The 17,615-nt window shown below is 38.0% G+C and overlaps 1 protein-coding gene across 2 annotated transcripts in view; it reads left to right on the top strand.

Annotated features, from left to right (window-relative positions):
* LOC135207206 (TNF receptor-associated factor 6-like) overlaps nt 1-17,615 on the top strand; it is a 54,373-nt gene that overhangs the window by 13,182 nt on the left and 23,576 nt on the right. For both annotated transcript variants that reach the window (XM_064238808.1, XM_064238809.1), the window contains exons 3-4: nt 7,485-7,624; nt 10,405-10,588. In XM_064238808.1, the coding sequence (XP_064094878.1) occupies nt 7,485-7,624; nt 10,405-10,588 (324 nt within the window). The remainder of the gene's footprint in view (nt 1-7,484; nt 7,625-10,404; nt 10,589-17,615) is intronic.

Below are 17,615 nucleotides of genomic sequence, written 5' to 3'. Positions count from 1 at the left end.
CGAATAGTTGGAACCCCTATAAAAGGACTTTAAACCTCCTATTATGTTAGTTAAAACTCAGGAAAAACTTACTAAAAATGTTTATACCTAGTTTTTTAAATAGTTTTATCACAAAAAGTGCATTTGTTCATGAAACTTACCTGTCAGATATATATATAGCTGTATTTTCTGAAGTCCGACAGAATTTTAAAAACTTCCGACACACGCAGTGGTCGGTCAGGTGGTTAGTACCCATTCCCGCCGCTGGGAGGCGGGTATCAGGAACCATTCCCATTTTCTATTCATAATTTTTCTGTCGCCGGTGCTGAAAACACCTGTTTTCAGTATCTCCGTCTTAGGATTTTGGAAACATCATTGCCGCTAAGTATCCTAATTGTCTTTTGATTTATTTACTTGGATTTGTGGGATTTGTGGCTAGGCATACGCTATCTTAAATTGATTTGAATTTGATTCATTTTTGCATAAAATATCTGAATCTAGTTAGGCTAGTTTCAGACGAGGTTGTCTGCAAAGATAGGGTGTGGCTACCGAAAGCTTCGGTAGATCCGCACTTGGTATGTAAGAGTGGTATGGGTCTTGCTTCTTTGTTGAGATTTGTCATGTAAGGAGTGTGAGACTTTGTCTATTCCGTAAGGAAGACGTATGATTCGTATGTACGCAATTAATCAGTAAACATGTCTAATTCCGTAAGGAAGACGTATGATTGTATGTACGCAATTAATCAGTTACAAAAGTGAGGGTAGTGAAACTGCTAACCCTTCCTGTAGACTTTATTTTTGCCTAACCCTGTAGTATGGCCTACGGGCTATGAATATGTCTACGAGAGGTGCTCGCTCTCCTTCATTGCTGTGAAGTGCTACTTCTGTAATTGTTACTCCTAACCCTGCATTGTTGCCTTCGGGCCCTAAGTAGTGTCTGTAGAGGAATTGCCCTTTCTCTGATACTCTTTCGATTCGTAACTTAGAATCGAAAGTGCTTGCTTAAGAGAGTAAAAGTGAAGTGCAGAAGTGCAGTGATACCCCTTGTGTAGTGGAGGGTGCGTCAGATCGGCCTCGTTTCGCCTCTAGGCCGGGACCTCTGCTTGACTCCCAGGACCCGGGGAGGGAGCATGTCGAAAGCCTAAGGAGGGTTACAAGGAACCCCCACCGATCTGGCGTGCCTTCGGCAGTTTCTGATGAAAATCCCCAGACTGCCAAAGTGCGTGCGCGTGCACGAATCCTGAAAGATTGCTTCTCGTCCGCCGAAGCGTCCTTCCCGTGCAGGGGTTGGAGCTTTCGGAAGGACTCGCGCCCTCTAAATAGAAGCTTTATAGAAGAGGACGCTTCACGTCCTCTCTCTCTCTCGTTATGCGTTTCAGTGAGAAGTAAGAAGGCGAACGTCGCCTGAACTCGTGTCCGTCTTTCCACCGAGAATACGTAAAAGAAGTCATAGTAGCAGGAAGCTTTTGAGAGCGGACGCCCAAGCCAGGCGCGCGGGTGCACGCCAAGCGCGCACCAGTGGACGCCGAGCGCGCGCCAGTGGACGCCGAGCGCGCGCGCCAGTGGACGCCGATGCGCGCTCCAGTGGACGCCGAGCGCGCGCCGACGCCGAGCGCTCGCCAGTGGACGAGCGTGCACCAGCGCACGCCAGGTGTGTCGCCTGGCTGAACGTTTCTGTTGAACTCTTCAAGCTCTTGTTTCAGATTTGGGCCTAAAGAATTTTTACCTCTACCTTCGGTGCTTCGGAGGAAGCTTAAAGTGAACAGACAACTTCTTCTTCGAAACCCAGCAAGACATCGGGTTTCGTGAATTCAAGAGGTCTCTGTCAATTAATATTGCTTTTCGCATAGGTGGATGGAGTTAAGGAAAGCTCAAGGGAAGATCTCGTTTGCTCTACCGCAAGCTTTGCCATTCTGCAATAAATTTAAGTTGCCACTACCGCAGTCAAGACTTTGCGATAAGGCAGTTACGGGTTATAAAGGCTCGATGTCCTGCACGTCAGGACTCTCGGCAACGTTCAGTAAGATTCTTGCAAAGGCACTCATCAAAAGGACGCTCTTCAGGAAAGTGCAAGACAGGACTTCCTTTGCCATACTGCCAATAAATTTTAAGCTTTAGCAGGCATTAGTTGTGATACGGGAGAGGAAGCTGGTTGGAGAGTTTCTTCCTCTTCCAGCATAATTTTGCAAGCTTTTTAGCCCATCTGAAAGGGTTTTTCAGATGATAGATTTTGTTAGTTTCTAGTCGGGACTACGCTGCCGAATTGAACATCGTCGTTCTACCTGCCGTAGCCCAGTCTCTTAACAGGATTCTTGCCCCTTCCTCGTTTGAGACGGGAATCGGAAAAATTAAATGCTCGACTTCCTGGATTACGTTTTGTCAATTCAGTGACTTTCCCCCATTGACAATATACTATCGTTTTGTCAAGTAAATGGGTATCCCCTCATTGACAAAATATCTCTGTCCCGTAAATGGGTTAGTTCTCATTGACAAACATCTAATTAACTTGATATTGCGTAAGCGAATAAGCTCTTATTGACAAGATTCGGAAGAGCTCTCATTCGTCATTCGCAGACTCGTACAAGAAATAGACTTGTAGACTACGTCAATGAACGCTTATGTCCAATAACATAAGAATCTTGAGCTGACTGCTTCGATTCTCTTAAGTTTTGTTCATGAAACTTGCCTGTCAGATATGTATGTAGCTGTATTTCCGAATTCAGCTATATATATGTCTGCCAGGTAAGTATGAACAAACTTTATTGTGATATAATTTCATATTTTGCCTTGCGTTATTTTACTTCTGGTTGGTTCAAGTCATATACGCTTGCTGTAGTTACCTCTTCGGATGGCAACCGGAGGTCTATTGTCTATTTTAAGGACATTTAATCGTTACTCCCTGCAGCCTTCCAGGAGTTTCCGATTTATCTTTTACCGTTGTATGGTAGTGTTCTGACAACACAAACGCATCTATATATTTAGCGTTTTCTGTTTCGCTTAAATATACCAGCTTGAGAGTCTTTCTGCTCAAAAAATAACGGACCTATTTCTTCGTAGAATAGGGTAGCTGGCAACCCAGACATAAAGTTAAGAGACGACGTTCGTAAGCTGCTGGCTGCTGCTGTCACGCTGTGTCTGTCCTCCAGTCCAACCGAGCCAGTAACAGATAGTGCGCTGTCATGCGCGGTAGGTTACGTCTCTCTCTCCTGCGGGATTGACTGACTAACCGTATCTCTGTGCTGACGGTTACGTCTCTCCTGCGGGATTGACTGACTAACTGTATCTCTGTCCTACAATCACGGACTTTAGCCTAAGATTGAGGGGATTTCTTACGTGAATGAATAAACGTTGCATTCGTTTTGCCTTACTATGTTCAACAGAGTTATCTCTTAATCCTTTCGGTGCTCGTTACCGCACGGTATGGAACTACGAGTCTACCGCAACATTGCACTTTTATATGCTCTCCTGCTTAGGCAAAGCGCAGCCTTATTAGGGAAGTAAGCATACTCGGGGAGGGAATGGATGAGCTTGCTGGGGACCATTTCCTTCCTGAAGAAGTTTGTTTCCCCGAATAGACTGCAATTCAGACCACAGTTTTTCCTCCACCGGGAAACTGAAATATTATTCAAGATCTAGGAATGATTCTGAACATCTCTGTGCGTCTATCACCTGAGGTGATAGAAAGAAGGTGCCGGACATCTGGATAGGGTTTCAGATGTCCTGGATCTTAATCTGAAAGAAGTAAAAGCGATTCGGTTGTCCCTCCAGTCCTCGAAACGAGTTTTTGGGAACCAGTGGTCCAGATCAACTCTGATATTCCACAGCTCTCTCATATCTTAAGAAGTATCTTCTCTCGGTCCTTGTTCGAGTTTACGAGAAAGAGCCTATTATAACAACAGGCGTAGAATGTAACGATCCTCTACAGGTTCGTTACAGGATTGCAAAAGTCCGTACGAATCGTCTCGATCGACGGCAGCAACCATTCACTTCCGAGTGGAATCTTTCTTTAGAAGTAAGTTGAGAGTTGTGTAGACTTTAGGGACGCCCTTTCATTCTTCTCTTCGATATGTTGAGGACGAAGAGGCTTCTTCTTCTCTGCTCCCTTATTCTCGATCCGGGATCGGTAACATTAAACGCCATCCTATGATATTGAACAGGGATGGATGTTTAGTCTCTTTTCCCCTTTTTCAATCGCTTAGGAAATGTAGTAAGAGGATTTATGACGTCACAGGGAGCGACAATGACGCTGATCGCCCCATGTTGCCTTCAGGATCCTGGATTCACAGAGGTCACATACTTCCTAGTTCACTTTCCAAGGAAAGGACCTTTTCCGAGAGAGTCGGTCTACTCTAACTCGAAAGGTACCTATAACCTCTCCGCTCTGAGTCTGACTACATTCAGACTATCGAGATGTTGACAGGAATAAGATTACCGTCTTCCATTTCCGTCTGAAGAATGGGATAAGCTGGCAGTCACAACTATTAAAGAATACGCAAATATGTTGTTGACGGCCTTTGGGCTCAGAGATTTGCGTCTGTCAAACGACAAAGCCCTTCACGATTTTGAGTTCTGTGGAATCTCGAAACTCGCTCACCATCTACTTTTTGTCTCATCTGTTTTCTCGGAGTCAGACACTCGTGCGAGATCAGGCGACATATAGTAGCCCTGAGTTTCTTGTTGACGAAGTCGGTTGCGTTTATACACCCCCGATGATCGTGTAACATGAGACCAGGTTGGACTGTCAGGCATTCTTCCTTCGGGACTGAATCGCCTTTTTGCTCCTCGCTCCTTTCTCCTGGCACCAGAAGCTCGAGTCAGGAGTTGATTCGCTGACGACGTTGGGTTGCGTTGATACACCCCCAAGGTTTGCTTAGATTGAATCGCCCAGGCAGTCCAGACACTCATCCTTCAGCGAAGAATAGTGCCTTATGGTCTTCAGGGTACAGCCTTGCTGTCCTTGATTCGTCTGACTGGTCAACTGGTCGGTCACCTGACTTTAGTACAGACGTACTGACTGTGCATGTCCAGATCGAAGCTTTCAATATGGAACTTAGACGTAGTCTGAAGTTCTTGATGTCAAAGCATTCGAACCTCTCCTACCTGTTAACTTCTTGCATGTGATCAGGAAGGCCTTCTTCTAACCACCCTAGATACGACAAAGAGGGTTAGTGAAATTTTAAGCCATCGTCACAAGTTTGGCTTTAGAGAACACAAGGCGGTGTGCTCTCTAAGCCTTCCGTTGTGGCCTAAGAATGGAAACCCGTCTTGTCCTTGGGCCAGGAGCTTGGAAGCAAGGATGGCACTAGTTAGTGGACAGGAGCCAGAGAGAGTCCTGTGCCCTGTCGGGTCTCTTAAGTTTTATCTACATAAAACTCAAGAAAGTTGAAGTCATTCGGGCAATCTGCAGTGTTCCGAAAAAGACCAGACTTGCCCATATCGAAGAACACCCTGGCTTTAGTGTTAAGGAGTTCTTTCAAAAATGCTCCTTCATTGTGTTTGCACAAAGAATTGAAATCTTTTTATCTGAATGCTCACGAGGTGAGGGCGCGGCCTCGGAAGCATTTCAACAGAGCATGGCACTCAGCAACATCCTGAGTACCATGTTTTAGCGAAGCAACTCTGTGTTCACTTCACACTCCCTGCGAGATGTGAAGATGGCATATGAGATCTGCTGCTCGCTAGGGCCATACGTGTCTGCAGACACAATCTTGGGGGCAAGAAGTACCACTCATCCTATCCTGTAGAAAATGGTTAGGAAGAGCTCTTAATTTATTTGTTTGAGTCGCCGACAACGGCGACTTCTTAACTCTTAAGCCTTAGTGAACACACCTTAACTTTGGCTAGGTTGGTCAGGTGGTGATATATGTATATATATATATTTATTTTACTTCTTAGCCCTCATGGTATGGTCAATATGGTCTAGTCACATTGTGGTCACGCCCCCGTTGACAGATCATCTGGAGTGCACCAGCTTTATAGGTCTCTACCTCGCTGGCAACTCTAGTAAAGCAGAAGCAGACTTGGGTGACAGTAATCACGAAGTCAGCTATGCTAACAGGTGGAACCAAGATGTAAATCATCTGCATGCATTTGTTTCCCAAAATCCTTCTATTCTGTCCCTTCCCACCTCCAAAGGTGGGATTCAGCTATATATATCTGACAGGTAAGTTTCATGAACAAAATGATATTGTTATGATACAATAAAGTTTGTTCATACTTACCTGGCAGATATATATAATCAAGTACCCACCCACCTCCCCTCAGGGGACAGTGGAAATAAAAATTATGAATAGAAAATGGGAATGGTTCCTGATACCCGCCTCCAGAAGCGGCGGGAATGGGTACTAACCACCTGACCGACCACTGCGTGTGTCGGAAGTTTTTAAAATTCTGTCTTGGACTTCAGAAAATACAGCTATATATATATCTGCCAGGTAAGTATGAACAAACTTTATTGTATCATAACAATATCATTTTTATGATGAAATGGATAGAAAAATCAGGAATTTGTGGATATTTCTCATAGAAAAATACCGTGAATAGGTGAATTTTCCGCTAATAACGGGGGGAAATGTTCCAGAGAGATATCCGCAAATCTGGAGAACACGAATACAGGCGGTCCACTGTAATATAATCTGTTTCCCTTTAGTAAATATATTTTCAATATAGTTCATTGCAAACAGTTTGATAGTTGTATGTAAGGCTGAGACAATCTTATGACTGATCTGTGTGTGCCATCAGCTATGCATCCACAAGTTTTACTTTTACTCTCTGTGGTATAAGTGGCATTACAATTACTATGGCCATCCACGCATGTATGTGTATGTGCACTTGCTTATAGTAGAGTGTTCCCCTTGTAATCGCAGTTGATGGGTATCAGACCCCCTCCCCTCGAATAGCTAGAATCCGTGAATAGTTGAAACCCCTATAAAAACTCTTAAAACTTTCTATTTTATTAGTAAAAACCTAAGAAAAACCTACTAGAAATTATTATACCTGATTTTTTTTAATAGTTTTATCACAAAAAGTGCAATTTATGATAAAATTGAGTCCACAAATACTGAGAACGCAAATACGGGGTGTCCATGTATATGTATATTCCACTTTATGCATATATATTATATATTGTGGAGTTTAAACTAGTACTTTATTAATTAAAAGTTCCTCTGTTTCCAACAGATAAGGGTAGAAAACTATTAGCAATAAGAAATTGCCTTGTAAGACCATGCCCTATTATTGTCTTAAATTATAAGAATTTGATTTGTAAGCCTGGGCCCTGTTATTGTCTCAAAATATAAGAAATTGATGTGTAGGCATATGCCCTGTCATTGCCTCCAAAATTGAATTTACTGTGTTTTTGAGAATCTAAGATAAAACCTTTCTTTTGTACTTATTGAACTTTTACTGATTAGATGTAGAATGCATCAAGTAATATGACTGTGGTTGAGTTTTTAAGGTTCTGAGTATTTCTTGTTTTGGTCATTATCTTTTATGTTTCTCCTAAAGCAAGAGGGGTTTGATTACGACTTCGTGCCCCCCTTAGATAGCAAGTATGAGTGTGCCATATGTCTCCTTGGCCTCAGATCTCCAATGCAGACAACCTGTGGGCACCGATTTTGTAAAGACTGCATCTTCAATTGTTTAAGGTATTAGTTGCTTGTTATTCTTTGTAAATGTTTTATATATTCTAGATTACAAAACAAGAAACTATGGTTTTAAATAAAGCAGTCTTAAATTATTCTGACTTGGATAATAGAGATATTTTATCATCTTAAATTCAGGAGTTTTGTGTTTTAATAACAAAAGTATGAGCAAGCAAAGTTTTAGATACTTTTAGAATTATTTTGTGACTTTTCTCTGCAGGCTCCCTTAACTGTAAATATAAAGCATTAGTTTTCAAAAGTAACAATTTTATAGGAAACAAATGAAATTAAAAGTAAACTTAGGTACTTTTTCCAATGTGGAAGATGTAATAAACCTTCTGTCATTGGAGATTATTTTAGTAAAGTTTATATATAGTACTAGTATAATCACTTTTGAGGTGTTATATATTATAAAGATATTGAAAAGGGGTTAAAAAATATTGAAAGGGCAGGAAAGTTAAAAATAAGTTATGATAGTTTTCTAAAGATATTAATAGACCATAGGAATTAATTTTCATGTTCTTATCTATCATGTGATAATGGAGCAATTGTATGGAAAGAACCAGAATCTTGGTATAATGACACGGCTCTGCTTTTGACAGTAATTCAGAAGAAATGAGTGCCTGTTACTCTGTTTAACTGTAAATTATAATTTTATGCTACGGATGTATGTGTGTAGCTATGTATACAACAAAGGAAGCCTGTACATTATATCGGATGTTAAACAGCTCATATTAGGCGATCTAATGGAAACATTTGATAGTACAAAGTTGTATTTATAAAAAGGATCATGTGCATTGTGATTAGAATGGTTTAAATACAGGAGCAAATGGTCCCATTAGCCAGTCATTGACATGGAAATTTTGATTGCAAGCGATCGCCAAATGGCTGATTTGAAAGGTCTCATATTCTTAATGGTGGGTCACAAATAGACCTCATCTGGTGAATTCCCTCTCCATTTGCTTGCTGATAAATCATAATGTCTCTTTTACTGATGACTGCAGTATTTTATGATTTCCATTTGCATGGGCTAGGTCTTTAAACAACACAATTGTTTTTCCACTCAATACTGTGCCCAGAGTCCCATGCACAAAGGAAAACTTAGATGTTTTACACATATCTGACGGATCTTTTGGGTTCCCGCAAATTTTGGAGCAGGGAGTGGCCCTTTTGCTTGATGTATATCTTTTCACATTCTTTGCAAGGATGTAAATGTCTGTGGACAAATATCCTTATACATACATTATCAATTTTGACAAAGCTTACTCTGATTACCTTTTCCACCTAGTTGATGTTCATCAGGTGATCATTGGGATAAGTCCTGATGGACCTCATTTATCTTTTTTTTTTTTTTTTTTTTTTATTGTTTTCTAACTGGTTTCCAGCTGGCGCTAGAAGATTATCCTATTGTTAAGACCTCAGGTTTGTTAGCTATGAAAAATACAAATCGATTAAAAATTTGTCATTTTTCTATATACAGGCAGTCCCCGGGTTACGACGGGGGTTCCGTTCTTGAGACGCGTTGTAACCCGAAAATTGCCGTAAGCCGGAACATCACCAAAAATACTAAGATAACCTTACTTTTAATGCTTTGGGTGCATTGAAAACTATGTAAACTGCATTCTTATTGCATTTTGCATCAAAAAAACCTTCAAATATTGATTATTTTGCATTTTTGGTGTCATATTTCTTCTGCCAGATCAGCGTTGTAGGCGTTGTAACCCTGGAACATGCGTCGTAACCCTGGAAATAATTTCTGATAAATATAATTAAAAAGCGCCTTAACCTCGGAATGTCGTAAGCCGAACCCTTCGTAACCCGGGGACTGCCTATATTCACTCTTTGCTGGTATCAGTACTTACTTGCTTGGTTGATATATACCAGCAGTTATTGGAAGGACTGACTTTAACTCACGTTCTGTAGAGTAACTCCTGTTTCCCCTATCACCTTTTCCTCTTGCTGCTTGTCTCACATTCACTTGCAGTTTTTGTAGGCAGGTTCAAGATGTAGTCCCAGTTGTTGTTGTTTCTTTATATATCAAATGATTGCTTCTTAGTCAGGATTGAAGTCAAGGTTGACTCAATTTTATGCCTCCAGTATAGATAGTATCCTATATTTTTCTCTGAGATTTTGCAAGAGTGGCTTTCTCTTTAATATTTTCATTACTGTGTGCTTTTGATTTAGATGTGTACCTTCATCTGGTCTTTAACTGTCACAACTTGTCATCTTTCTAGTTGGACACTCAGACTTCATTCTGTTACAACTTTTCAAGAAGTCTGTATGCACGGTATCTTATGAGCATTTTCTAACAGGACTCCTGTCCAGTTCCTGAGACCCTGTTCAGTTGGAGCTTTGGATTCTTATATTCATTCTTGTTTGCGTGCTCCTTTATCTTATCGGGTACTTTTTGACTTGACAGCAACAGCAGTTTGTTGTGCATCCAATAAGCTTTTTTCAGACAAACAAGGTTACTCTCCTCCTGACTCCAAGACTGTCGCAGATAGACTATAGGAAAGATTCACTTAGCTACTGAGAACTGAGCCACCTCATCTTTTTCAATTTTTCTACAGTGGATTGATATGTGGACTCCGTGTGTGCAACGTGTGAATAGGCTATGTTAAAGAGTTTATATTACCAAATTTATTTTAGTTTTTAAAAGTAGTGGGCATTAATTTGCTTCCTCTTCAAGGTTTTGTGGTATGAACTATTGATTATTTCCTGCTTGATGCAGTATTTGTATGGATAAAAATTAAACTGTTAAAAGACTTTCTTTCATTGTACAGTGAGAGTAGCAGTCGGTGTCCTGTTGACAATACGCCACTATTGGAGAGTGACTTGTTTGCAGATTCTTGTGCTGAAAGGGAGATACTACAGCTTAAAGTAAAGTGTCCAAACCATGCACTTGGATGTTCAACAGTTGTGGATCTCATGTACATAGAACATCACACACAGGCTTGTTCCTGTCAGGTAAGAAATTACTATCTTAAATTTGTGATGTTTCTTTAACATAAAAGAAATCACTAGTATCAGACTATTTGTTAATTCTTTATTTTGTACTTTAGGAGGTATATAAAACTTTATGAATTTGATAGAATAGGACAGCTTCATAAAGTAAAATGTCAAAGATCTGAGGTTCAAAGATCAGGATTTCTTATAGGTCTTGACATTTTCTTTTTGAGATCCCAAAAACACCTAGAATATTAAGGTAAGGGAAATCTAATGTATGAGGCTAAACCATAATAAACTAAAAATAATAAGGGAAAGAGATAAGGTAAGGAAACGCTAATGTTTGAGGGCAAACTTAGATATACCATTCAGTATAGTACTAACTTGGGTACTGCACTCTCAGCTAAAATAGTTAAATAATTATGAATTGAAATTACAAACTGCATAGCTTTTCCATTAATTCTATCATTATTAATGATAACTTCAATGAAAAATAACCAAACGAGAATCATTATTTTATTTTTATTTTTGGAACAAAAACAATTAGAACAAAAGAATGTAAGGTTTGAATAACTATTGTATGAAGCCCACACTTAATAAACATTTTAGAGTGAATTTGTTTTGTATTTCTAGTTAAATTATTACAGTCGACCCACACATATTTGTGGTTCCAGATTCGCAGCCACCTATTTGCAGATTTTTCTATGGAACATATATACACATTATTCACAGAAAATTTGTCTTTTCATGTTATTTTTCATTGAGCAATATTCACTAATTACTGTATTTTCATATAATTTTTGTGACTAAATGCATTTTTTGATACAGCTATTAAAATGCTCAGGTATAAACATTTTAGAGGGATTTTCTGGGTGTTTGAATGATCAAAACTCATGTTTAAAAGCAACTTTAGAGGCGTTTTAAGTATTTGTGGATTTTTGCTCTTCAATTTTTTAATCTTAAAAAATTTTAGACATTGTTGAGACTGGTTATATTATTTTATTGCAGATTTTTTTTGTCTTGCATTTGTGTAATCCTGCTTGATTTGTGCCAATAGATTTATGTTCCTAACTTTTTCATTGACATTGATTCATCACTGTTTTGTATCCGTTAGAACATGAAGAGTATTTGATATGATGGTGCCTTTGGTAATGTTGTAGTAATAATATATTTCTTATTTAATCACTGACAGGTTATTCTTTTGATATGACAGGGTGCAGAAATTAGTTGCTTACTTAAGAGCTGAGAGCATTCATTACTACAGGGGAAAATGGTAATGGTCCTTTTTTAGCATTTTTTAAACAACAGTATCAAGTGTACGTAGTGATATGTAGCAGAGATTAACATGTGTACATTCGTAATATACCTGTACATGTTGTGCACTAAATATTTATTTTCCAAGTATGTTTATTGCATTGCAGCTTTCACCTTGTGCTTTTACCTGGTTCACCCTTTTTTTTTTATTTTTTTTTTACTTTTAGAAAGGGTATGCTTTTGGTTTTCACAGAGTTTTAAAGAGATGAGATTACTTATAATGATTGTTGACCTATATGCCACCTTTATATATGTCACCTAGTCGAGCAATAAGTTACATAAATAAAAGTTATGTTGTCGTATTACACTAATTTTCCAACAGCATTTGTTATGTCAGTATCACTGAAGTGAGTGTTTCAAGTTGAATTTGAATCTGATAGTCTCAAGGAGGTAAATCTTAGGATTTGCACCAACTTTATGTACTGGTGTACTGTATTAATCATTAACTAATTACATTCCTACCAGAAGGTGTAAGCTATGAGGTCTTTTTTCCCTTTTGATTTCATTGTGGATTCCTATCAGCTGTTTATACAGACAATTCTTCAGGATCTTTTTTGCAATTCTATTACTTTTAACTTGACAGGGATTGACAGGAAAGACATACGTACTCTTACTCCTGTGCCCTGTTAGAACTTTTAACCCTTTACTGCCGACTGGACGTATTTTACGTCAACATTTTTTGTCTCGTGTGCCGACTGGACGTATTTTACGTCGACTTACAAAAGTTTTTTTTTAAATTCGCGGAAAAATACTTATAGGCCTACCAGCCTAAAACTTTTGAATCATGCGCCTTGGGGGATGCTGGGAGTTCACGGATCAAGGTGTTGTTTTGTTTACAATCGTTACGCAGGCGCGCAAGCGCGAATTTTTTTCTTGCCGCACTAAAAAGTATCTGTGACACATCTCGGAAATTATTTCGTCACTTTGACATAATTTGTACCATTGTAAATTAGCCGTTACATGAAGTATTATATATGAAAATGTGCGCATTTTTATGTAGAATACAACAATAAAATACTCATGATTGTAGCTTTTATCAGTTTTGAGATATTTTCATATAAATAACGATAATTGCCAAAATTTCAACCTTCGGTCAACTTTGACTCTACCGAAATGGTCGAAAAACGCAATTGTAAGATAAAACTCTTATATTTTAGTAATATTCAATCATTTACCTTAATTTTGCAACTAATTGGAAGTCTCAAGCACAATATTTCGATTTATGGTGAATTTATGAAAAAACTTTTTCCTTACGTCCGCGCGGTAACTCTTCCGAAAAAAATCATACATGCGATTGTGGTAATGTTTGCACCATTTTAAAATTAGCCGTTATATAAAGTTTTATATATGGAAATGTGCGCAATTTCATGCACAATACAACTAAAAACAACCCATGGTTGTAGCTTTTATCAGTTTTGAGATATTTTCATATAAGTAACGATAATTGCCAAAATTTCAACCTTCGGTCAACTTTGACTCTACCGAAATGGTCAAAAAACGCAATTGTAAGCTAAAACGCTTATATTCTAGTAATATTCAAGCATTTACCTTCATTTTGCAACAAATTGGAAGTCTCTAGCCACTATTTCAATAATTGATTTATGGTGAATTTATGAAAAAAATAACATTTTCTTTACGTCCTCGCGGTAACTCTTCCGAAAAAATCATATGTGCGATTGTGATAATGTTTGCACCATTTTAAATTAGCTGTTACATAAAGTTTTATATATGAAAATGTGCGCAATTTCATGTAGAATGCAACAAAAAATAATTGAAGGTTGTAGCTTTTCTCATTTTTGAAATATTTGCATATAAATCACGATAAATAGAAAAAAAAACCACGTTCGGTCAACTTTGACTCTAACCGAAATGGTCGAAAAAAACGCAATTGTAAGCTAAAACTCTTTACAGTCTAGTAATATTCAGTCATTTATCTTCATCTTGAAACAAATTCGAAGTCTCTCTTCATCTTGAAACAAATTCGAAGTCTCTAGCAAAATATTTAGATTTATGGTGAATTTAAAAATAAATCTTTCCTTCCCTCCGCGCGCGGATTCTCCGCCACAAATCTCCGAAATGCGTACGTCCCATTCTCGGAATATTTGCTCCATTTCATATTAGGCATTTCATAGAGTTTTATATATGAAAATGTGCGCAATTTCACGTAGAATAAAACAAAAATAGTTGAAGGTTGTAGCTTTTCTATTTCTGCAATAATTGCATATAAATAATATATATATAAAATAATTTGACATTCGGTCAACTTTAACTCGTCAGATATGGTCGAAAACTGCAATTGTAAGCTAATACTCTTACAGTATAGTAATATTCAATCATTTGTCTTCATTTTGAAAGAAATTGGAAGTCTCTAGGACAATAATTAGATTTATGGTGAATTTTTGAAAAAATATTTGTTTACGTCCGCGCGTTACGAATTCATGCATTATTTTGTGATAATATTTTCTCTGTGTTGCCTTTATCGTTTTACAATGTGTTACATACCAAAATGATCGCAATTTAGTGTACATTACAACGAAAAAAAAGTAACTTGTTACCTTTAACCGTTTTGCGCACAGCGCGATTTGAATACAATTATATATGAAATTTCGTTTTTACGCTATCATATATCGCATTATTTATATATGATATTGATAATTTTTTTCATTTCTGATGGTTGCATACTAAATTTCAGCCAATGACAAAAAAAGGAGCCAAAAATGAACTCTTAATCTTGAAAACTAAGCGCGCTGTGATTTTTTGAAAAAAATATTTTTTCCGCTTCCGCGCTCACTCTGAAACACCTCCGGCAAACGAGAGACAATTTTTTTTACCGCTTCGGCGTTTAAGAGTTAAAAGTTGCACTTGTTTGGTAGACCACTCTGCCAATGCTTGTTCATCACCTACTTAGGTCCTCATCAGCTATTGTCCAAAAATACTGAGTGGTTTTTGGCATAGACTAGCTGTTACAAGGCACTGATTTTTAGTCTAAGAGGACTGTAGATGTTTGGAATTCATGCTCTGCTTAATTCAGTTGCATATGTTGGTGAGTTCCTAGATTTTCATTCTACATTGGATGTTTCCCACATCTCAAAATTTAAGGGCCATTGGTTGTTTAAGCAGGTAATTTCTTTTTCTAATTGTGGCTCTCTCATTTTGATCTCATTATTCACAATTCATCATTTCATCCAATGCTCACAAGCTTCCACTTTACAAAGGCATACAACCCTTCCAGTTTTTACCACTCCACCAGCTTCATATTCAGATCATATCAAGAACTTTGAGTAACCTTACATTCTTTAGTGGGTTGATGTGACTGATTTAATACAGTTTTTTTATTACCTGATTATGTCTTCTAAATCAGAGAGGTGGTTTCTAAAGTTAACTATTTAGTATTTAGCTGTATGTAGTAAGGCAAATGAAAAATGTTTTGAAGTAAAGCCCGCCAATTGGGTGCAGATATATTGAAATGAGAATTCAATTTCTTGCTGAATATTGGGATGCAAGATTTCTGGGGTATACTACCTCACTTGTGGGGATATCTTTCATCCCTCAGAGGACAAAATTATTGTCATCTCAGTAAAAATTTTAGCAGGTTTTGTTGACATATTTTGTAATATTACCAATTTTAGAACATTCTTATTTACTATATTATATAAGCATGACTTTAAGAAAACAGCTTTAACCTTAGTTTTTCTGTGTGCAGTGATTTAAAATTATAACTAGTTCTGAGTTTTCCCACTTGACCATTCACTAGCATTGTAGTTAGCTTGATTCACAGTAACTGCCAGTTTTGGATAGTTAATAATTATTTGAGGATGTTGGTCTTACACATATTTCTAATCCCTTTGCACTAGATGCCCTGATAACACTACACTACATGCAGTGTATGATTTTCCCTAACCCTGTCTTGAGTAGGATTTCACATAGAATTGCTGTTTTATTTTATAATTTTTTTTATCTAAATACTGTATGTATGTAAAGACTGATATATTGATTTAGCTGTAAAATGATGTGCAAAACTGGTTTTTGCCCTGCACTGGTACTTCAACTTATCAGATTTCATCGCTCATTGAATATGTCTGAGCCTGGATAAATAATACTTCATACTTAATGGAATAATTGGGTAAGTGTGCCAAATATGGGGATGTTAAAATGAATGCCACAGATACTTGTCAAAGCTTGTGAGGTTGTTTCTTTATTTCCGACCCATCAATATCCCACTCTTGACGGGTTTGCAGTCTTTTATGTTTAAAATAATTGGCTCCAAGGCAATCTGGCTGAGCTAATCTAGTGTAGATGTACTCTTGCTTCAGTCTCGTTTCATATGAATGAATCTGTAATCAAACTATTGCCAGGCATTTGCTAGTACATAAACAAGAAGATTCTGTAATTCTTAGGTCTCGCAAAGAAAGTTAATACTATCCAGAAAGGAATGTATTCATTAATGTAAAGAATTCGCTGACAAAATAAATGCAGAAGTGGCAATACAAAAAGATTGATGTTCCTTTAATCTTATGGTTCCTGGTTAATTGAAACATAAAATCCATTTCAAGGTTTAGTGGAAAGTTTTTGCAGTACAGTGTTAGTATATACTGTACAAAAATATATATTAAAAATTAGAATATACTCTACTGTTACAATAATACTATAAATAACCAGATCAGTTAAAAACTTGTAAATGATATGTATCAATGTTTTTGGACAGCTTTCCTCAGCCTATCCCCTCCACAGCTGCTGCTGTCTGACCTACATTTTTTATATGCACAGTATTTTTATTCTATATTTTTTTTTATATTACATGCCATTGTTCATCCAGAAGACAGACCAACCAGTATTGTACAATTCCCATATTGTTAGTCTTAGCTAGAATAAAGATCCTTGAACAGGAAAAGATACCAAATGAGTGGCGTGGGAGTATATTGATCCCAATTTTTAAAGGGAAAGGCGATGGCCAAGATTGTGGTAATTATAGGGGCATTAAATTGATGTCCCACACTTTGAAGATACTGGAAAGGATGATAGATGCTAGACTGAGAGAAGAAGTACAAATAGGTAAAGAGCAGGTGGGATTTATGAAGGGAAGGGGAACAACAGATGGTATATTTTGTCTGAGGCAACTAATGGAGAAATTCGTAGAAAGGCAAAGGGACCTACATATGGTATTCATTGACCTTGAAAAGGCTTATGACCGAGTCCTGAGACAAGAGGTATGGAGGAGTCTGAGGGAGAAGATGGTGCCAGAGAAGTACGTGCGATTGATACAAGAGATGTACCGAAATGTATTTACCAGAGTGAGGAGCAGTGTTGGGGAGACAGAGGGTTTTGAGGTGAGAGTAGGATTACACCAGGGGTCGGCTCTGAGTCCATTTATCTTTAACATAGTGATGGATGTTATAAAAGAGGAGGTAAGGGAGACAGTACCATGGAACATATTGTATGCCGATGATATTTTTCTGTGCGTAGAAAGCAGGGAAGATCTGGAAGTGAAATTGGAAAGATGGAGACAAGTAGTGGAGGACAGGGGAATGAGAATGAGTAGATCTAAGACAATATATGTGTACCACCACTGAGGGGGATGATAGAGAAAGTATTCAGCTTGGTGGAGAGCAAATAAAGAGAGTTGATAAGTTTAAGTATTTGGGATCTTTTGTTAACGCTGGAGGAAGCATGGAAGGAGAAGTAAAACATCGGGTACAGGCAGGCTTGAACAACTGGAGAGTGGCCTCTGGAGTTC

This window comes from Macrobrachium nipponense, chromosome 32 (genome assembly GCF_015104395.2).
Source record: "Macrobrachium nipponense isolate FS-2020 chromosome 32, ASM1510439v2, whole genome shotgun sequence".
Taxonomy (NCBI): Eukaryota; Metazoa; Arthropoda; class Malacostraca; order Decapoda; family Palaemonidae; genus Macrobrachium; species Macrobrachium nipponense.
This window is presented reverse-complemented; position numbering and strand designations above follow the sequence as displayed.